Genomic DNA, 22051 nt, shown 5'->3' on the forward strand with positions numbered 1-22051 from the left:
AGATGTTTCTGCATGTGCATGTAGGCATATGTGGGTCAGATGTCAAGTGTCTTCCTCAATCTTTCTCCACCTTTTTTCTTAAACTTTTTATTACATTCATTTATTTATTTTGTGGACATATAGAGAAATCAGGTTACAGAAGTTGCTTCTTTTTTCCACCATGGCAGCAAGCACCTTTACCCACTGAGACATCTTGCTGTTCATCTACATTTTTTTTTTGAAGATTTATTATTTGTTTGTTTGTTTGTTTGTTTCTAATTTATTTATTATATAGCATTCTGCCTACGTACATATCAGAAGAGAGCACCAGATCTCATCATAGATGGTTATGAGCCTCCATGTGGTTTCTGGGAATTAAACTCAGGACCTTTGGAAGAACAGCTCTTAACCTCTGAGCCATCTGTCCAGCCTTCATCTACCCTTTTTGTTGTTGTTTTTGTTTTGTTTTTGAAGACGGAGTTTTTCTGTGTTTCCTTGGCTGCCCTTGCACTTGCTCTGTAAACTAGGCTGGCCTCAAACTCATAAGAGATCCACCTGCCTCTGCCTCCCATGTGCTGGGATTAAAGGCATGTGCCACCCCACCCAACTGTCCGCCTCATTTTTTAAGATAGAGTCTCCAAGTCTGCATCTCTCTGGTTGAGTAGACTGGCTGGCCATGATCACCAGAGATCTGCCTGTCTCCACCCTTCCCCCAGAGCTGAGGTAATAGATGCTTCCAGTGCAGCTCTTACAGAGATGCTGGTGATGCAAACTAATCTCATGCTTGTGCAGCTGATGTGACATGGTACTGAATGAGCCGTCACCCCACTCTTATCCTCACCACTAGATCTTTGATGAGTTTTGTTTTTGTTTTTCCTGTACCTGTTGGGGTAATTTATCCTTTATTCAACTTATCTGATGTGTCCAATTATATTTCCTATGCTGAACCAACTTTGGATTCTTAGGGTAAATCGTACTCTGTCATGGTTCATAATCAATTGGACAAGCTTGAAGAGTTAGACTGCTAGTATTTTAGGGTTTTTGTTTATTTGTTTTGTTGTATGCATATTCATGAGGGATATTTTTAATTTGGGGATAGCTTGGTAATATAGACCTGATAGAAAGAACTGGGATTTAGGCCCTCCTATATTTTGAAGAGTTTTGGAAAGAATGGCATTACTTCTTTAAATTATTTGATAGAAATCACCAGAAAACCAACTGGACTTGAGCCTGATTTCTCTTGGTTTTCTATTGTTCATTAGCATAAGTTAATTGTAGATATTAATATGGTTTCCACACATGCACACAGCACATGTACCCTATCTGCCCTCCCCATGCATCAGCTTATTCAGCTAAAGTTTATAGATTTAATGAAAATGTTCTAAAACTTCCTGAGATCATTTCTTTACACAGTTATTTAGGTTGCCATGTGGATTGTATGTGTCAATAAAGGCTTATTAATCATGTGTGTCCTCACATTTTCATTTCCTTCTTATAAGGTTCCTTCCTTTCTTTCCTGTCTTCGTTATTTCCTTCTCTTTTTATTCCCACTTCTCATGTCCTGCTACTTTCTCCATCTCTTCCCTTTGTATCTTCTTTCCTTTTTTCTCTTCTCACCTGTTTTTGGTTTTTTGTTTTTGTTTTATAATTTTTTTTGTTTTTTTGGCTGCTGGTTGTGATGATATTGTTAACGTCATTGTTGTTTAATACAGTCTCCCTTAGCTCCGGCTTGTCGGAACCTCACTACGTGCCTGATGATGACTGAACCCTGATCCTCCTGCTCCCACTACCTAAACACTGGGAACACAGGAGTGAATGTGTCACCACGTTCAGACTTTTATTCTTTCCTCTCCACACTGGCTTAATAAACAGTCCAGTGGTGAGGAGTTAACAATGAGTCATAGAACAACTATATAACCTGGTGTATCTAATACAATAGAAGATTGCATGCTAACTGCTGTCCTTTTCATGTCTTCATCGCCTTCACCTCTGTATTCTTTCATTTCCTAAGTCTTATAAATATGATAAATCTCTCGAGTTTTATTTTCTTTATTGTCTTTTCACCTTATCCTTATGGGCATGACAGTTCACACCTGTAACCCCAGCATTCTGAAGAATGAGTCAGGAGGACCTTGCCACAAGTTCAAAGCCAGCCTTGAGCTACACAGTGGTCTCCAGAACAAACCAGAGTACATAGCAGGACCCTGTCTCAAATTAAAGCAATTAGAGCCTGAATTCATATCCTTAGCACACATGTGAAGCAGGCACCAAGACCCCAGTCTGTAATACCAGCACTGAGGGGAGGTAGAGGTGGAGACAGGCAGATGCCTGGAACTCATTGGCCGGCCAGACTAGCTGATTGGGTAAACTCCAAATTCAGTGAGAAGCCCTATGCAGAACAGTAAAATGGAAACGATAAAGGAGGAAACCGTTGTTGACATCTGGCCTGCGTGCATGTAGATACATATGTATAACATGCACACATAAACAGAAACACATATAAACTTTTAAAAATTGGGGAAATTGTTTGCTTGGGGTTTTTTGTTGGGTTGGTTGGTTTTGTTGTTAACATTTTCATTGTTGATAGTTTTGACACGGGGTTTTTCTGTGTGACCCTGGCCCAGAGATCTGTCTGTTTTCCCTCCCAGTGCATTAAAGGTGTACACCACCACCACTCAGCTTCAAAAACAAGTTTTAAGAACTTTCTTATTTGTCTCTTACTCTCCTTTTATCTAGCCAATAGTGTATTGCTCATAATTTAATCCCACTAACTTACAATTCTGTTCAGATTACTACCTACTCAGAGTCTTTCTGTTATTGTTTGCTCAGTAGTTACAACCAAATTCCAAATGTGTCTCCCAGGTTATGACTTACCTGCTCCTTCAGTTCCACTAAGTTCAGTATCACTCCTTAACATCCTGCAGAGTTGACCCATTTAGAATTACAGAAGTACAGTCCTTTCTGCTTTAATGTCTTTTTCTCACACACCTTCAACACCCAATTCAGATGCCACTTTCCTTCCCCATCTGATTATCTGCAGTTATCTTTCTCTGTCTCACCTGGATTATAATGTCTTCCATTCATATGTGTTTTCATTTGGGGCTATGCTTAGTGGTAGAGCCCTTGTCTGGCATGGACCAGCACCTAGGTGTGATCTCCAGCATTGACAGCAGGGAGAAAGGAAGGGGGAAAGGGAAGCACAGACACAGGAGGAAACTATACACCTTGAAATCCTTTAAATGCTGATCTGCTGTAGTGAGTACTTGATGAATTTAAATGGTTTTAAATGAATTTAAATGAATTTAAATTTAAATGAATTTAAATTTAAATTTAATAAGCTCTTTCACTTCCCAAAATGTCTGTTTTCTTGTCTCTAGTTAAGGAAGAATATAAGAGTCCTAAAGCTGAGTGTCAAAATCAAAAGTTGACCAATAAACAGGTAATTTTATCTTTAAATGAAATTTGGAATAGCTGTATTTTTTTTTTCTGCACTTGGTTGTTGCCAGCATCTAAGTATATTTTACAGCCTTTTCAATAATCCATAAGGAGTGCAAGTGAAAGCCAGAGTCACAGTCACTTGGATGATGGTTACACAGCTGGAGTCAGGATTCAGAGTAGAGACATCTGCCATCCTTGTTTTAACACTAAAGAGTTGGGTAGTTGTTGAGTTAAACAGCCTCAACTTCTTTATGTTTAAAATGGAAATAAACTATTGGTTACTTAAAGCTTTTTTATGTCTTATAAAATATGTGGGAGTGTACATACACTGGCAGCAATTTTAAAAAGTCAGATTGTATAGAGTTAGAATGAGGGAGCTGAGATCATACATTTTGTTTTGTTTTACCAAGTCTCTGGTCTTTAATAAGAAGCCTGTAGACATGTTAAGAATCAAAGAATTTGGCATGCAAAATTATATGTATGCTTTTATGCATATATATATATTATACTTTAATGCACATTTTTAATGGATCTCTTTGGTTGGGAACATAGCTCAGTGATGAGTGTTTCTCTACTTTGTGAAAGTCCATGGTTCAGCTTCTATCAGTGCAACAACAAAGGGAGGGGGCAGTCAGTCCAGACTTGGGATCAACTGGTTTTTAGACAAGGTCTCAATGTAGCACAAGTTGGTCTCTTGACTCACGTAGCCAAGGCTTGCATTGAATTCCTCACTCTTCTGCCTCTACCTTCAAAAGAGTACTGAAATCAGAGTTGTGTGCCACTATATCCACCAAAATAATGTTTTTAATAATAAAGTAAGACCTGTAAGCCTGAGAGAAACAATAGTACTAAATCAACAGTTAGGATGTGGTAAGGTTTTTATCCTTTAAGGGCTTTCTTATTGGCCTTTAGGTAGAGGCTCCTGTCTTAAATTCTCACATGTTAGAAAGAAAAGGCTGTTTTCTTTCTCCTTTTAAAGCTGTTTATCCCATCATGAGAGTTCTGCCTCATGACCTCATCTGAAGTTGATTGTTTCTTGATTGAGGTGGTGGTCCATGAACCTACAGTCCCAATCAGTTGTTATTGTCTATATTCACAATTGAAAGAAATCTAAATCTTATTTACAGGCTAATGGAAATAAAGATAATTTTCCCTACTCAAGTTATTAGTCCCTCCCTGTCTTTTTTTTTTTTTCTTATGGCATTAATAGAAAGCAGTTCTTGGGGCTGGAGAGTTGGCTCACTGGTTAAAAGCATTTCCTGCTCTTCTACAGAACCTGGGTTCAAGTCCCAGCACCTACATGGTGCCTGCGTTACATGGCATACCCAGACATGCATGGAATTAAAACATCCACACACATTAAAAATGAATAAATCTTTAGAAAGGGGACACGGTACATAAAATATTCTGCTCAATTTATATAGAATACTATCAAATAGTAACTATAAACTTACTTGCACAAGAAACTTATTCTTACAGGCTTCTGGAGGGTCTGCCAGATGTAATATTAAGCTATTGAAGAGAAATGAAAGTCCAGGAACCTCAGAAGCCCAGAAGATTGTAACTGGTTACCCAAATGCTATTGACAAGGTAAATAAATAAATAAGTCCTTTATTTGGTGACTCTTCTCAAACTTTTACATCTAAGAAAATGATTAAGTAAATATTGAATGTTTAGAGTAAAATCTAGCTTTTTACTACTTCCCACTTTTATCTTTATGCATCAATATTTCTTCTTTTAGCCTCAGTCTGGAATTGAGAACTTTTTAGCATCTTTGAGTGTCTCTAAGGAGAGTGAAGCGCAGTGGCCTCATCGCGGAGAGCCTTCAAATGAGGCCAGTCTCTCACCGCAGTCATTTGCTCTGGTTCGTATGCTCAGCAGCTACATGTGCATACCATGTGAGGGAAACCAGGATTGCCTTTAGCAATTTAGTGCTCCCTTTTTTAAATACTTAATTTTTATTTTATGTGCATTCGTGTTTTGCCTGCATGTATCTCTGTGGATGTCAAATCTTGGAGTTAGACAGTTGTGAGCTGCCATGTGGGTGCTGGGAATTGAAAACCCACATTCTCTGGAAGAGCTGTCAGTACTTTTAACCACTGAGCCATCTCTCCAGCCCCTAGCCTTCCTTTTATGTTGTTGTTTTTGTGGGGGTTTGTTTTTGTTTTTCCATTAGACCATAGATCCCTACTTTTTAAATATTGCTGTTGTTTAAATAGGCTAAAAGTTAAATAGAATAAATATTATCTCTGTTCTTTGAAATGTGAATGTTTTTCAGCTCTTGACCATCTATTTTTCTTAGATGAATTTAGTTAGCATCTTACTCTTATCTATCTATCTATCTTTATTTATTTATTTATTTATTTATTTATTTATTTATTTATTTATTTATTTTGATATAGGAGTGTTCTGTCTGCATGTATGCCTACATGCCAAAAGAGGGCATCCGATCCCTTTATAAATGGTTGTGAGCCACCATGTGGTTGCTGGGAATTGAACTTACGACCTCTGGAAGAGGGGCCATCTCACCAGCAACGGCATCTTAATCTTTACCAGTGGGAATTCTTCAAAAGAAAAGAGAAAGGCAGGGGAGATAGTCCAATAGTAGAGCTTTTATCTAGCATGCATAAGGATAAAACCTCAAAAGAAAAAAAAAAGTAACTTCAAAAAAATCAAGAAGAAAAATGAATAAGCTATATAGGTCTCACATTTACTTTCTTCTTACCCCATCTCCCTATGAATCATTTTCTAAAAAGAAAGGAACACGGATGCTTAAAGAAATCCTGAAAATTGATAGCCCTGACACAGCAGACAGTAAGAGTGATATGAAGCAACTTGATAATGAAGCCACTATTTCTTCTAATAGAAGAGATGAGCATGGAGTGTCATCACATCCTAAACCAAGTAAGAAGCTTGGTAAGTTAACTAAGTCCTGTTTCTAATAGTGAAACCCAAAAGTTGGTTCATTTGGTTCCTTTGAAAACACTTTGTTTATTTGTTTGTTTAGTGTATGTGTATGTGCAGCACACGTGTGGAGATGAGAGGACAGCTTTGGGGAGTCAGTTCTCTCCTTCCATTGTGTGTGTTCGAGACAGAGATTAACTCAGGTCATCAGGCTTGACAGCAAGCGCCTTTACCCATTAAGCTATCTCACCAAAACCATTGTTTTTGTTGTTGTTGTTTGTGTGTGTGTGTGTGTGTTTGTTTTTTGTAAACTAGAGGCTGGAGAAGTAGCTTAACAATTAAGAGTATTTGCCATGGGGCTGGAGAGATGGCTCTCCAGAGGTTAAAAGCACTGGCTCTTCTTCTAGAGGTCCTGAGTTCAATTCCCAGCAATCACATGGTGGTTTCCAACCATTTATAATGAGGTCTGGTGCCTCTTCAGGTGTGCAGGTGTACATGCAGACAGAAATTGTATATATAATAAATAAATAAAAAAAAATTTTTTTTTAAAAAAAAAGCAATTTAGAAAACTTAAAAAAAAAAAAGTAGTACTTGCCACATATTTATGAAGACCAGAGTTCACATATATTACACACATATAATAAGCCACTGTGTCATAAAGCTAACTAGTTCTGTGACTCTGGGCAAGGTCACTTACTATGCCCCCCTTTGGTTTTGTAAAATACTTATTAGAAATTGAACTCCAAGCCTTAAGCCAGCTAACCAAGTCATCTAGCATCAAGGTATACCCCTCATTCTTTTTTAACTTTGTTTTTGAGATCTCATTAAGTTGTCCTGGCTGTCCTTGAACTCAGATCTTCCTGCCTCAGCTTCCAAATACCTAGAATTAGAGATCTGCACCACCAGGCCCAGGTGTTTAATCTCTTTTCTACGATAGAGGTTTCAAGGCTCTCTTACAGCTCAGGTGGTAAAGTGCCTAATTAGTATGCACAAGGCCTGGTTCAGTTCCCAGTGTTGCATGGTAGGAACAGCCCTTAGGAAGTAGAGGCAACAGGATAAGGAGTTCAAGACCAGGCCAGCCTGGTCTTGAAACTAATCTAAGTTTTATGAGACCAGTCAAAAGTAGAGAGTAGGGGGTAGATATGGTGGCACGCCCTTCCCCCCGGCCTTTAATCCCAGTACTTTGGAAACAGGGCACAGTGTGGTCTACATAGTAAATTCTAGGCTCTACATAGTGAGAGGCCCTGTCTCAAGAAAAGGATTAATTCTTCAGTGAAGTGTGCTGTAGTTCAGGTGTACTCCATCATGCCTAGTTTAAAATTGTTATCTTGGTAATTATCATTAGTTAACTACATCCATCTAAGTTCACTCTTGGTGATTACTTTTTAACCTTTTCTGTTGGTTTTGGAGACAATCTTACCTTGTTTCTCAGACAAGTCTCAGACTGGTGGGATGCTTCTGCTTCAGGACTGCAGGTGCAAGCCACCTTGCCCAGCCCGTCATTTTTAACATTTAGCAGTTTTCTGCTGTATTACTATGAGGCTGCAGTAACCGCTGGCTTGGTCACTGTTCTACTGATGCGAAGAGACCCCATGACCAAGGCAACACTTACAAAAGAATTTGATTGTGGGCTTGCTTCACAGTTTCAGAGGTTTAGTCCTCATTCTCATGCTCCCACACATGGCTCTAGAGCAGTGAATGACAGAGAGACTGAGCCTGTCATGAGCTTTTGAAACCTCAAGCCCACCCCCAGTGACATTCTTCCTCCAGCAAGGCCATGCCTGCTAATCCTTCTAATCCTGTCAAACAGTAACACTCCTTGTGACTAAGCATTGAAATATAAGTTTATGGAAGCCATTCTTATTCATGCCACCACATCTGGATAGTCCAAGATCATTTTATTAATATGATATTCCCTTTCCTTTCTTGATAGCATGCTATATGAACAAGTCTCATGGTACTAATGAATACCAAAATGTTCCATCTGTGGATAGTGTGTGTTGGCCAGGCCAGATCCCTCCTGTGTCCACACCAGTAACTGAACTTTCTCGAGTTTGTTCCCTTGTTGGAATGCCACAACCAGATTTCTCCTTTCTGAGGACAACACAGGTATAGTATACTGTTATTTGATGTCTGCACAGATGAAAATCTTTGCCTGAGCATAACTGACTGGAAAAAAACAAGTGGTCTGGAGGTTGTTGTTTTGTGTATGTGAGGTTTTTGTTTGTGGTTTGGGAGGTTGTTGCTGTCTTTTAGCAGCACTAAGAATTGAACTCAAGGCCTCATATGTAGATGCACATACTGTAACAATAGAACATATAAGATCAGCCTTAAAGCTCAATGATAGAAACACCTGACTCAGAAATGAGCAAAACATTTAAATAGACGTTTCTAATCCAAAAAAGCAATATAGCCAGATAGCATGATACTTATCTATAATCCAGCACTGGGGCCTGAGGTCAGCCTGGGCTACACATCAAGATCTATCTCTATGGGTTAAGAGCACCCATGTGATGCACAGACATACAAGCAGGCAAAATATGCACATAAAAATAATTGTTTAAAAGTTCCTGTCTCCAAAGAGTGTTTTTTGGATAGAATTACTATATGCTACAGCAGTTCCATTTCTAAATATATACCCAAAAGAAAACGAAGTCTTGCCAAGTGGTGGTGCACATGCCTTTAATTCCAGCACTCTAAGGCAGAGGCAGGCAGTTCTGTGAATTCAAGGTCAGCCTCTTCTACAGAGTGAGTTCCAGGGCATCCAGAGTTATACAGAGAAACCCTGTCTGGAATAAATAAACAAACAAACAGACAAAAAGGGGGAAAAGCTAGGTCTGGAGTGTTTGTACGTTCACATTCATAATAGCATTGTTTGTCGAAGATGAAGCGCAGAAGGTCTGACTAAGAAACAAAGTCTGATATATCTTAAACTGTGGGTATGGTTCAGCCTTCAAAGGAAGGAAATTGTAATATGCTGCAGCATGAATGAACCTTAGACTTTAGACTAAGTAAAGCAAACCACATGTTTGATGCACTTAAAATAAATAGTGATTTCCACGGCTTGAATGGTGGGTTTTAGTTTTTTTGGTTGGTTGGTTGGTTTGGTTTTTTGTTTGTTTGTTTTTGTTTTTGTTTTTTTTGAAACAGGGTTTCTCTGTGTAGTACTAGAAGTCCTATAACTCCCCCCACACACACACCGTAGACTAGGCTGTCCTCAAACTCAGAGGTCCCTGCCTCTGCTGGGATTAAAGGCGTGTGCCCAACTGCCTGTCTTAGAATTAGTTTTATAAAATAAAAAGGGTGTTGGAGGTGGATGGTAGTGATAAATAATAGCATTATTATTTGTAATACCACTGAATTTTATTCTTAAAAAATTCTTAAGATGGTAAATTTGATGTTATGTGAGCCTTTTTGAGTGAGTGGGTAGGGTTTTTGTTGATGGTGGGTAATGGGCTTTTTATTGTTGTTTTCTTCAAGACAGGGTTTCTCTGTGTAGCTTTGACTGTCCTAGAATTCGCTGTGTAGACCAGGCTGGCCTGGAACTCACAGCAATCTGCCTGCCTCTGCCTCTTGAATGCTGGGGTTAAAGATAGAGCTTTGTTTTATTTATTTATTTTTTATTTATTTATTTGTTTATTTATCTATTTATTTATTTATTTATTTATTTATTTTAGTGTAAAACCTTGTTAGCAAAAAGGCAAAAGGCTTAGTTTCCTTTCTGGCCATGGTTTTAATTGGAATACTTGTTGCTCGGTCTGTTTAGACTTGTTCTTTTATTGCTTTAAACTTCGTTCCCATATGGTCAGGTTAGTCTCTAAATCCTAACTTCAAACAATCATGTCTTCCTCAAACTTAAGCCTTCCCAAGAGCTGAAACTATGGCACCTGCTCCAGAACATTTCATCTTGTAAACATTGAAAGATAAGACATTGAGTTGAGCAGCATTCAGGAGGCAGGCAGATCTCAGTGAATTCAAGGCCAGCTTGATCTATAGGACTATGTAGAGAAGAACCTGACTTTTTTTTTTTTTTTTTTTAGGAAAGAAAGATAAGGCATAATTCTAAATTTTTTTTCTTGGAAACCTAAAACTTAGATGAGATTAGCCTGCTTTGTTCAGTCAAAGGTTTAAGAGAGGATGTTGGGTTGGGTTTCTAGACAGATAATCTTACATACATCAATATTTTCTTGTTTTAGACAATGACAGTTTGTCAGGTAAAATTGTCTAATGGCTTATTGGTCCATGGACCACAGTGCCACTCTGAAAGTGAAGCCAAGGAGAGAGCTGCACTTTTTGCTTTACAGCAACTGGTAAGAATTATTCATGAGTTCTCCACTAAGTTTTTTAAATTGATGTGTTTTTTTAAATTGGTGTGTGTGTGTGTGTGTGTGTGTGTGTGTGTGTGTGTGTGTGTGTGTTTGTGTATTTGTGCGTGCATGCAGAGACCAGAAGAGGGAAGTCAGATCCCCTGAAGATGGAGTTACAGGTGATTGTGAGCTGCCCTACATGCATACTGGGAATCAAACGTCCATCCTCTGGAAGAGCAGCAAGTGCTATTACCACTGAGCTGTACCTCATCCTGTCTGTTAGATTTTAATTAGTGCTTCAGAAGGGAGGTCTTCTTGTTTTGCCTATAACTTTTATATACTTCCACAGGGCTCCTTGGGTGTGAATTTTCCTTTGCCTCCACCAATATTTCCAAATTATCCTCCTGCTGTACCACCTGGAACCGTTCCTCCCGTTTTTTCCCAACCTACTGGTAAGATGTTTTGCTTTTAGCCAAGCACAGTGGTGCAAGCCTGTAATCCCAGCACTCAGGGAGCCAGGGGCAGGTAGATCTCTGTGAGGTCAAGGCCAGCCTGGTCTACAAAGTGAGTCCAGGAGAGGAAGGCTACAAGGGGAAACCGTGTCTCGAAGAACCAAAATATATATATATATATATATATTGCTTTTCTAAGTATTTATCCTTGAGTTATTATTTTCTCTAAATTCTTTTAAGAACTACATTTTTGTTTAAGTTTTTTTTGGGGGCGTGGTTAAATTCCATTTAGTGTATGTATACACATTAAATGGGGTTTTGGGGTTTGATTTGTTTGTTTGTTCATTTGTTTGCTTAAACAGTGTCTCATGTATCCCAGACCAGCGTTGAGTTTCTGATTTTTCTACCTCTATCTCCTGAGTGCTGGCATCAAGGTGTTCACACCATACCCAATTAAAGAACTATCTTTAAAAATCAAAAAAGTTTACAACTTGGAATTACCTTTTCTTCCTGCCAAACTCTATTAAATTAAATAATAAAGAATTTTACAAACAGAACCTCTGAAGATAAAAAGAAGAAATATCAGCAAACTAGAAATTTGAAAACAGCTGGATGGTGGTGGCACACGCCTTTAATCCCAAGACTCAGGAGACAAAGGCAGGCAGGCTGGTCTCTGAGTTTGAGGCCAGCCTGGTATACAGAGTGCATTCCAGGGCAGCCAGGGCCTATCTCAGATACTGTCCCCGAAAAAAAGAAAGAGAGAGAGAAGGAAAGGAAAGGAAAGGAAAAAAAAAAAAAAGGAAAGAAAGGAAAGGAAAGGAAGAAAGAAAGGAAAGGAAAGAAATTTGAAAACGGTTTGCAGTGAATAAAACAATTTGAAGTAGTCAGTTTAGCAGAGCAGGGTTGAGCTGCAAACCGCAGCCCCTGCAGTAGAGGCTACAAGAGCTCTTAATCCTCCTCACAGACTGCACTTGCTCTGCAGAACTAGAAACATAAAAACAAGACTGTATGAAAAAAGAATAATTGAAAAAAATGTTACTATTACTTCCTGTTGCTTCCATAAAGCATCATGGCCAAAAAAGTAGCTTACAGGAGTTTGTTTGGTTTACTTTTCCAGGGGAGGAATCCCTGATGACAGGGGAGGCATGGTGACAGTGGAGGAGGGCTGGCAGGGGAGGCATGGTGACAGTGGAGGAGGGATGTCAGGGGAGGCATGGTGACAGGCAGTGTGGCCAGAAGCTGAGAGATCGCTTCTACAGGTATGAAATAGAGAGAGCAAACTGGATGTGGAGTGAGGCTCTGAACTCTCAAAGCCTGCCCCCAAGGGCATACTTTCTCCAGCAAGCCTGTACCTCTTAAAGGTTCCATAAACCCCCAAACAGCACCACCAACAGGAGAGCAGGTGTTCAAATATGTGAACCTGTGAGGCACATTCTCTTCTAGCCTCTATAAGCCCATGGCCATATCATAACACAAACTGTGTTTAGTCCAATCCTAAAAGCCCCCACAGTCTTTAATAGTCTCAACAAAACTGCAAAAGTTCAAAGCCCAAGTCTCTTCTGAAATTCAAGGCAATCTCTTTACTGTGACCCCCTGTAAAGTCAAAAGGCAGCTTATCTATTTCCATCACATAGTGTCAACGAATACACATCCCCAGCCCAAAAAGGAGGAATGAGGACACAGAAGCTATTGAACCAGAGCAAGATCTAAGCTCAGGCAAATGCAGAATCCTTCAGCTTAATGCCCAGTGTCTGGGACTTTCATTCTATAGGACTTAGATGGCTCCAGCTTTTCTGTCTGCAACAAGCATCTTCCTCTCGAAAACTGGTTCCACTCCCTGTCTGCCGCTCTCCTTGGCAGATGTCTCATAACTCATCTCCAACACTGAGGGGTTTCCACCACAACCCAGTCTTCCTTTTCACAGCTATATATGATGGCCTCTTACAGGCTGTTTACAGGGACTCCTCTGCCACACATTGTCTGGCCTCCGGGGTGCTCTGAAACCATGTAAATAGTTGCATTTTTCATACTTCCAAAGATAGTACTATGTGAGTGACAGTGACAAGTTTGACTCAATCTAGGAATGGACCCTCACCCCCTTCTCCCACTTTAGTAGCAGTGCTCATGGCGGATGTGATTATTTTCTACGAACAAGCTGTGCTTCAGGCTTTTTCCTCTCACAGGTTGGAGGCATTTTTACCGTTGTTCCAGTGCAGAGCAGGAGGCCTCTCCTTAATGGCACTAATCTTCCTAACGATTACAGCCTCTTTTAATGTAAACTTAGGCTGTATGTTAAGCTTATAGTGTACCTAAAATACCATAACCAAAAGCAATTTATAAAAGGAATGGTTTATTTTGGCTTATGGTTCCAAGGGAGAAAGCCCCTTTCATCTCCAAACTGTGCGCTTGTTTATTTTTTTTTCTGCCCCACTTTTTTTTTAATTATAGACCTGCATACACATTATCAATAAAAGCCATGACATAGACTTCAGTGTTACGCTGTCTTGAAAGTTCTTCTGCCAAAGAAATTGGTCTTTTTAATTTAGCCTCATGTAAATTCTCAGGACATAGATAGAGAACAGCAAGATTATCCTCACTCCCCTCTGGAACCTTGTGAGGTGGGCCTCTGTCTTCTGCATCATTCTCATCACTAATATAGAATTGCCCATTACAGCATTCAGGCACTTTTCTAGACCAGACTTGCAAAGTCTTCTACATTCCTCCAAAACACAACATGGTCAGGCTCTTGACAGCAACATCCCACTGGTACCAACTTCTGTATCAGTTACTTTTCTGTTGCTTATGGGGAAGAGGGACATGGCATGACCATAATGGAAGCAGAGGCATATAACAGGTGACTGAAGCAGAAAGCTGAAATGAGAGATCACATATTCAAACACAGAGCAGAGAGAAAAGACAGGGAAAAGGTGAGGTTATAAACTCGCAAAGCCGGTTCCCAGGAACATACTTTCTCAATGAAGGTCTATGTGCTAAAGATTCCCCAAACAGTACTACCAACTGGGCACTGTGTTCAAACACCTGAGCCTATGGGTGACATTTAAACCATCACAGTTGTTGACTTGAAATAGTAAAAACTAGAAAATAAGAAATATCAAAAATTTAGAGTGTACAGATCCACAACCCTTGTTATTGGCACTCGAGAAAGAGATGAGTGATAAGAAAGGAAGGAAAGTTAAAATTTCTTACACCTATAGGACATATATATATAGTCATGAAACCAAACAAACAGGATTTTGAGAATAAGGAGGGCCAGAGTTCTTCTCAATCCATACCACCTCATACTAACAAGCCAGGGACTTCTGAAGCCACTGAAATGATTCCACAGGAAAGTCTAGCTTCTTCAAAGTCCCATGATTACAACTATTCCTAAAGCTCATGTCAGCATTTGGTACCATTGGCTTCTGTAGGCCACCATATTTCTGTAGATAGTTCATGGTTCTAAGAAAGGACCCCAAGAGTGAGTGCTATAATAGACAAGAACAGTTACAGTTGCCAAAAGAGGTGGCAAAGCTGAAAAGGGCCAGCAGAGATGGGTCTTAATCTCTGTATCTTGGTTTTTGACAGCTAATATAATGCCTTCATCGTCTCATTTCTTTGGCTCAGTGCCATGGAGACCACCAGTGCCAGTTGCTGGGAAGGCCTTTCATCATCCTTCATATCCTGGACCCATGCCCTTGGCTGGAGGAATGCCAAGCGGAGTGCACAATCAGTTCATACCTCTGCAGGTGAGAGCTAGAAAGAAAATTGTGCTTTTTAACAATTAGTTATTTTTCTTTTTCATATTCAGAACAAAACTGTTGATAAAAATTTATCTACTTAGTAAAACCTTATGTGTATGAACTAAGCTGATCTCTGTGGTCTAAGTGTGTATTCTAATACTAAGTAATACTAAGTGTAGCAAGTAAATATGTTTTAAAGATTTATTTTCGTTTAATTATGTGCATGGGGGAGTATAATAGATAATTTTTCATTGATGTATTTCATTGATTGGTGTTTTGCCTGCATGTATGTCTGTCTGCATGAGGGTGTCAGATCCCCTGGAACTGGAATTACAGACAGTTGTGCATTGCCATGTGGGTGCTGGGAATTGAACCCATGTCCTCTGGAAGAGTACCCAGTGCCACTCATTCTCACCACTTGAGCCATCTCTCCAGCCCCTCTAATAGATAATTGATTAATTCAGAAGACTCTTCTGTTCACCAATTTTAGCTCCCAAATAAAAGACACGGAGGCTTATTAGATTTACTAATAAGCTTTAGGCTCAATATCTGAGCAGATATACTTTATTCTAATCCTGTAAGCTAGTCTGGCTACTTCCCAGGCATACGCCCCAAGTTACTTGCCATATTGGCCCTGTCTGGGCTGTTTCTCTCCATCAGGCCAGTTCTTCTTTATGATGTCCTCTCTCTTCTTCTTCCTCCTCCCCACCCCCAACTACCTACCTGAGACCCCAAGACCAAGAATGGAAGCTCACCTATCTCTCTTCTGCCCATCTACAGGCTGTCCAGCATTTTAATTAACCAATCAGAGATAACTGGAGAGCAAAGTTTACAGAACATTGTTCAGAGTACTCAACAATGCACTCGTTCAGACTGCAACCAGATCTTGGGGGGGCCTGAATTCAGCATTTATATACATAGAGCACCAGGCCAGCCGCCAACAGGAGAGGATATGTGTAAGGTCCCTTGGAGGCCAGAGGTGTTGTGTCCCCTGAAGCAGAGTTATAGACCAGCAGACCTGGATGCTGAGAACCAAACTCAGATCCCCCGCAAGAGTAATGCACTCTTCTCTACTGAGCCATTTCTCTAGCCCCTACTATAAATTTTTTGTTGCTATTAGTAAGTGAAAGTCAAAAATCAGCAGTCATTAGCAAATATTAGTAGCCTACTCTATGGTGTTTTCTGACAAGCTTTGTGTGTGTGTGTCTAGATTAGTAGTTAATAATGTGTTTATTCCTTAAAGGTTACAAAAAAAAGAGTTGCAAACAGAAAGAATTTTGAGAATAAGGAGGCCCATAGTTCTCAAGCCACACCACTTCAGACTAGCAAGCCAGGATCTTCTGAAGCCACCAAAATGATTTCACCAGAAAGTCCTTCAGCCTCTTCAACTTCCTCTCAGGCTCCTCAGCCTGTATCTTCTCAAGTTGAAACTGCCTCCCAAGGCCATGGTGTATCCCACCAGAAGTCAGCACCAAGCTCTTCAAGAAGGAAATCAAGGAAACTGGCTGTCAACTTCAGCATTTCTAAACCTTCTGAATAAATTTGGTACCTGGGAATTCATTTCTTTTCTCTCCATCTGCCTTTTTATAAATTGATACCTGTGTCAGAAATGAATTGTTTCAGAATATGTTTAGATTGAATTTTTTATTTTTAAGTTATCAGGCACTTTTCATGCTATTTAAAACTATATGTCAAATTGTGCACTTTAAATATGTGCAATTTGTTGTACATCAGTGATACCTCAATAAAGCTGTAAAAAAAAAAAAAAAGATCAAATTAAATCTTGTATTAAAATAAGTGTCAAACTGGGCATTGTATAACCTGTAACCCTCATGGCCTGAGAGGCTGAGACAGGAGGATTGCCATGTATTCAAGGTTAGCCAGGGCTACATAATGAGTTTCTGGCCAGCCTGAAACCTTGCTTCAAAAACCAAAAAATAAAGTAAATATCAGTGGGCCAAATGTTAAAATGTGCCACTATAACCACTGACTTTCTCATTAGAAATGTCCTTGAATATAAATTAGTCATCATATTATCATAATATCAAGCTTTTTTTTTACACTGTAATTGAGGGATAGCTAAATGCAGCATGAATTAGGCCTTATAATTTCCTAAGTGTGGGTTTTCTTTCTTTTCAATGATGTAGCAACATGACTGGGAGAGTACCCTACTCTGTCATCCATCAGTCTGTTGCCAAGGTCAGTCCCTCGGATGCTGTGGAGGCAGTGCTGGCCGTAGCCATGGAGCCCTCACACTGCTGCTGCTGCCAGTGCTGCTCTGTTCGAAATCTTGCACCAAAGCAGCTTTAGAAAACTCCAGAGTGTTTGTCTCACTGCTTCGAACTAGGAATAGCAATCGAGATTTGAGAAATGATGATTTTTTTTCTTAGCTTATTCAAGAACCAGCATTAAGAATTTCTAATAAAATTAAGTTTCAAAATCTACAGGGTACATGATCACAAATCAGTCTTCAAATAGAGTATAGTACAGAATGTCAATCACTATTCTTTTTTAGGCTTCTTGGGTTGTGCTTGTTTGGTTGGTTGGTATTTTTTTCTTTTGAGACAGGATCTTGCTGTGTAGCCCTGGCTGGCCTGGTACTCACGGCAATCCTCCAAGTTCCTGGATTCCAGCCATGCATCACCACACCCACTCACGTGGCGTATTCTCTGCTTACTTCACATATGTGAAACCTCAATGTGGGTCCATGTGTAGAGCTTCCCTGGGACTGGTAACATTTTTAAACTTTTTAAAAATTCCAAGATGTGTGTTAGTGTGGACATTACTCACTGCCTGTCCCATTCTAGTTGTGCATTTCCGCACCTGCTGAACTACTCAGTGTTGCCACATTTTGTCTCTGTATGTCACCCATGGATGTGTGTTGTTGGCACTGTTGAAATTATTTGGAACTTATGAAAATTTCTCAAAGACATCAAGGCCTGCGTTTATATATAAACATATATTTATCTTTTAGTTTTATGATACGCTTATATTTTTAAGGAGTAAAATGATCATACTTTTTGAAACCAGTCTTTGTATGGAGCTGCTTATTGTGTGTGATTTTATTTAGCTCATTGGAACTCTGCCGTAAGTCTTAAAATAGTCTTACTGTTTTTTTTAAAATGCTGATTTTGAACTCGAATTATTTTCTCTGATGATTTCAGTGTTTCTCTAAATGATGGCGGATACATGTAGACTAAGTAGTAGTGCCTTTAGTATAAGAGGTAAATGGTGGTTGTCTTTATTTTCTGTGTCATGTGAGTGTTTGTAACTTTGTTTTCTGTTAATAGAACTTCAGCTGTTTGTCAGTGCCCAGCGCTTACACAGTGAATGCGGTGGGACATGGGGGTGGAAGGCTCAGGGCATTCTCAGTGTTTGTCTTCATTGTTTCACAGACTCTTGTTTTTAAGGGAAACATCCATTGGACACACAAGGGAAAGTTCAGTTGTAACAATGTTGGTAACTTCTCCCAAGGTCTTTGAAATGTGTAGTATTTGTTATCTTACTTAAATTTACTCTACTTTTACTAATTCCTGTGGGATGGTTCCACCATGGTGTACAACCATATTCCTGTCAAATACAGAGGAAGATGTTCCTTTGAAAATTCCATGAGAAATCTTAGTGAATATAATGTCATTGAACTTAGGAGGTTATTTCTTTAAAATTTGAACAGGCTAAGTTATGCTGTATGGAGAGCCAGTAAGAATATTTGACCTTCCTCTCAAAAATAAAAAACAATAACAAAACAAATTCTAAAGGTCAAGCTTGATAAGAAAATAAAATAAGAATTCCATATTGGCAGGTAGGGAGTGGTGCCGTACTCTCTGTTCCCTTTCCCTCATAGCCCTATTCCAAACGTAGGCCTGATACGTATGAAGTGCGCAGCCTCTGGAAAATATGAGAGGCCAAGACTGTGTTAACAGCAGCACAGCTGTGAGGACGCTGAGTCTGCAGACACGGGTCTGCAGAGGTCTAGCACCTCTTCGAAACACGGTTGGATTGTGGCAGCCATACAGTTCTCCCCTTCGGGATGCAGCAGGCTGAAACCACCCTCAAGCTCGCAAAATATGCTCCACCAGCTGTGGGATCTTAAGAACTTTTGGTAGAATGGTGGACTTTGGGAGGGAGGGAGAATTCCCCCCAGATTGTCTATGTTTCCATGAAACTAGAAGTGTTATTTGATTAAACTTTCCTCTCCTCACTGGAGATGGTTGTAAATATCCTTGTTCGACATGTCTGTCTTTTTTTTTTTTTGACATGTCTGTCTTTTTTAAGTGAGGTAAATTCATTTAAAGTTGGATCCTCTCAGCTATTGTTCCTTTTCATGATTCTGTACATCACCTGGCCATTACCTTAGTTTTATACTTTAGCAGATAAAAATGCATTAGTTGGCTTAAACACCTCATAGACTAAAGGCTTAAACATCTAAACCCAGTTGTATCAAAAACTATTTCTTCTGAATCTTAGTTTCAATTTAAGATTTTCCTTCTCTGAAGTAGGGTAAAGTACATCTCTAACCCCAGCACTCTGCAAGCTACAGCAGGAGGACTGTGAATTTGAGGCAAGCTTGGCCTATGTAGAGCCTGTCTAGAAAGAAAGATTCTTTTTACATTCAAAGCAGTAAGTAATGAAGACAGGTCGCTCAGCCCTCCTTCCCCTTATGAGCAGAATGAAGAGTATTGATGAAAATTTTCTTGTGTAGTACTTCCTTTCCTATGATCAGATACTTGTGTTTGGACATTTCTAGATTCTCAGTCCTTGGGGGAGAAGGCAAAGTGGGAGACAGGGCAGATCCAGTACTATTTGCAGACTTTAATGTACTTTTTTTAGCTCAAGGAAATAAACTATGGGATCATTTTATTCACTCCCTTTTTACATATCTCTTCTATATGTATCAGCAAATATTTCTCCCAGTGGTTATCTCATTCCCACCTTATATGACAGAATCCCATGGCTCTCCACTGAAGGTAGCTCTCACACACTTGTCTGATAAGGTTTTTTTTGTACCATTTTGCTTTCAGATTACTATGAAAGGTATTTATATCTTAAAAAAAAAAAAAATTGGTCACCAAGACAGGTGCAGTGGCACTCGCCTGTGATTCCAGCACTCAGGGAGGCAGAGGCAGGTGGCTCGCTGTGAGCTCAAGGCCAGCCTGCTCTACAAAGCGAGTCCAGAACAGCCGAGGCAGTACAGAGAAACCCTGTCTCAAAGGGGAAAAAAACAAAAATTTTGGTCATCAAAAAAATTATTTTTTAGAGATAGTGCCAGGACTCAAATGCAGCTGTTTGTGGGCACTTTATGTTATTGTTTTCAATAAAGTGGTCTTGTTTCCAGGCACTCCCTTGGCTAGCAAAAAAAACAAAGCCTAAGTTTTTAGTGTTTTTCAAACTGACTTAATCTGTATTCCTGTTAGACATCTTCATTTTCTGCCAGGCCAGAGTAAGAGACAGCTGGAGAGGGGCTGCAGCTCTCCAGCAACAAGGAAGAGCAGACAAGCAGGTCCGAGTTTTACCATCACGTGCTGAGTTAACTCACACAGGAGAAAATAGTTCAAGTGTCAAGAACGTTGAGAGTCGTTGTCTGTGGGTGAACACTGGAGTGCACCTGGTGAAGGACTGCTTTCCAGGAGGTTACGTGGTACACAGTGAAACCTATACAACTGACTCCCCCACCAGATGGCCCATTGCTCCCTGTTACTGCAGCAGGTGATGGTCTGTGGAGCTGCTTAGGAACTAGAAGCCAAGTTCTTGTTCCTGTTCTCAGAATGAAAGCGTTAAGAATTTATGCCACCGCCTGCGTTAAGGGCTTGCTCTGGCTCACTCAGGCTTTCTCTCTTCCCACTCTCCACTCCATTCTTCTCCCTTCCTCCCTCTTGCTACATAGCCCTTCAGTCTTCCTGCCTGTGCCTTCTAAGTTCTGAGGCTATGGTGCCATGCCCAGTGTGCTTTAAGCTCTATTAATCCTGCCTTTCTTTTACAGTTATGAGGGGGTGTTTTTCTTTTTTTTTTTTTATATTTGGTTGGTTGGTTTTGAGATGGGTGTTCTATGTGTAACAGAGCCCTGGCTGTTCTGGACTTGCTTTGTAGACCAGGCTGGCCTTAAACTCACAGAGATTCACCTGCCTCTGCCTCCCAAGTGCTGGGATTAAAAGCATGTGCCATCATTGTCCAGCTGGATTTTATTTTTTTAACTTTTGACAAGGGAAGAGGGCCCTCAAGTATATTGTATTTTCTTTTGCCTGCACAAATTACTTTGAGTGTTTTCACTTAACATTTGAGTAGTCGGTGATATGCTGTGTATCAAAGTGTGTAACGTTTTCTTCATTTAAATACCGTGATTTCATACATATCCATCTTCCTTGATTTCTTTTGTTATGTAACTATTTTGTAAGTAACTGGAATTTTTCATTAGATCTTAGAGCAGTATTTTATTAAAAATTCCAAAGGGAAGACTTCTTTGTGCTCATTTTGTAGTTTTTATTTTAAATATCTTTACATTGTATGTCAATTACAGGTAAAGATTTTTAAACTTTCTGGAATGGACTCCAAATGTATTTTTATGTTGTACATTTGTAAATTCATAGCACGAAGCTAGCCTCAAATTGTTGTGCAAATGATTTTAACATGCAAAAGTCACTGAAGGTCTGGACATTTGTATGTGTTAAATGCTTTTGTGGTTTTGATTAAAGACTGAATGATGACCCATTACTTGTTCTTTACTGTTCTGCTCATTAATATGAAAGCTAGAAGTGTCAGCTTTTAGCACCACTGTGCTTAATTTGGTTGGAGTTTTTCTTGTTTTGAGTCAGGGCCTCATTTCCCATGCTGGTTTCAAAACATGAGATCCCCCTGTATGCTAGTGTTAGAGGCCTGTGCCACCGTGGCTCACCTGAATGTCTTTATTTCTCAATCTGCTGTTCTGCTATTATGTTAACTCCTCATGGTTGATGGAATGAAATCTGAATTACAGAATCAGCGGGTGGGAGTTACTTCTTGGCTCTACATCTTACTATTTGTAAGTATGTCAAGGGCAAGTTGTGTGAAGTTTTTGTTTGGGACTCTGCACGCCCCCTAAAGAAAGGAGACACCCTTCCCCAGGGTCTGCCTGGGTCAATGGTAGAATAAGAAAAGACCCAGAAAGACTCAAGTCTCATGTTCTCTCTCATCGGAAGCTCCTAGCTTTGAGTCTTCAGATGTGAGTTCACAACCTGGATAAACTGAAGAACCAGGA

General features: G+C 39.7%; 1 protein-coding gene across 6 annotated transcripts in view; it reads left to right on the forward strand.

Moving 5' to 3' along the window:
• Window positions 1–21528, forward strand: part of Xrn1 (5'-3' exoribonuclease 1) — a 96620-nt gene extending 75092 nt beyond the window's left edge. For 2 of the 6 annotated variants that reach the window (XM_055629642.1, XM_055629647.1), the window contains exons 34-42: window positions 3357–3418; window positions 4897–5007; window positions 5159–5281; window positions 6174–6333; window positions 8255–8430; window positions 10518–10631; window positions 10978–11080; window positions 14666–14826; window positions 16064–21528. In XM_055629642.1, coding sequence (XP_055485617.1) covers window positions 3357–3418; window positions 4897–5007; window positions 5159–5281; window positions 6174–6333; window positions 8255–8430; window positions 10518–10631; window positions 10978–11080; window positions 14666–14826; window positions 16064–16360 — 1307 coding nt within the window. In that variant the 3' untranslated portion in view covers window positions 16361–21528. The remainder of the gene's footprint in view (window positions 1–3356; window positions 3419–4896; window positions 5008–5158; window positions 5282–6173; window positions 6334–8254; window positions 8431–10517; window positions 10632–10977; window positions 11081–14665; window positions 14827–16063) is intronic. The other 4 variants (XM_055629644.1, XM_055629643.1, XM_055629645.1 and 1 more) reach the window with 4 other exon arrangements.
• The last annotated feature ends 523 nt before the right edge of the window (window positions 21529–22051 follow it).

This window comes from Psammomys obesus, unplaced genomic scaffold (genome assembly GCF_907164565.1).
Source record: "Psammomys obesus unplaced genomic scaffold, mPsaObe1.curated_primary_1811, whole genome shotgun sequence".
NCBI classification, from domain to species: Eukaryota; Metazoa; Chordata; class Mammalia; order Rodentia; family Muridae; genus Psammomys; species Psammomys obesus.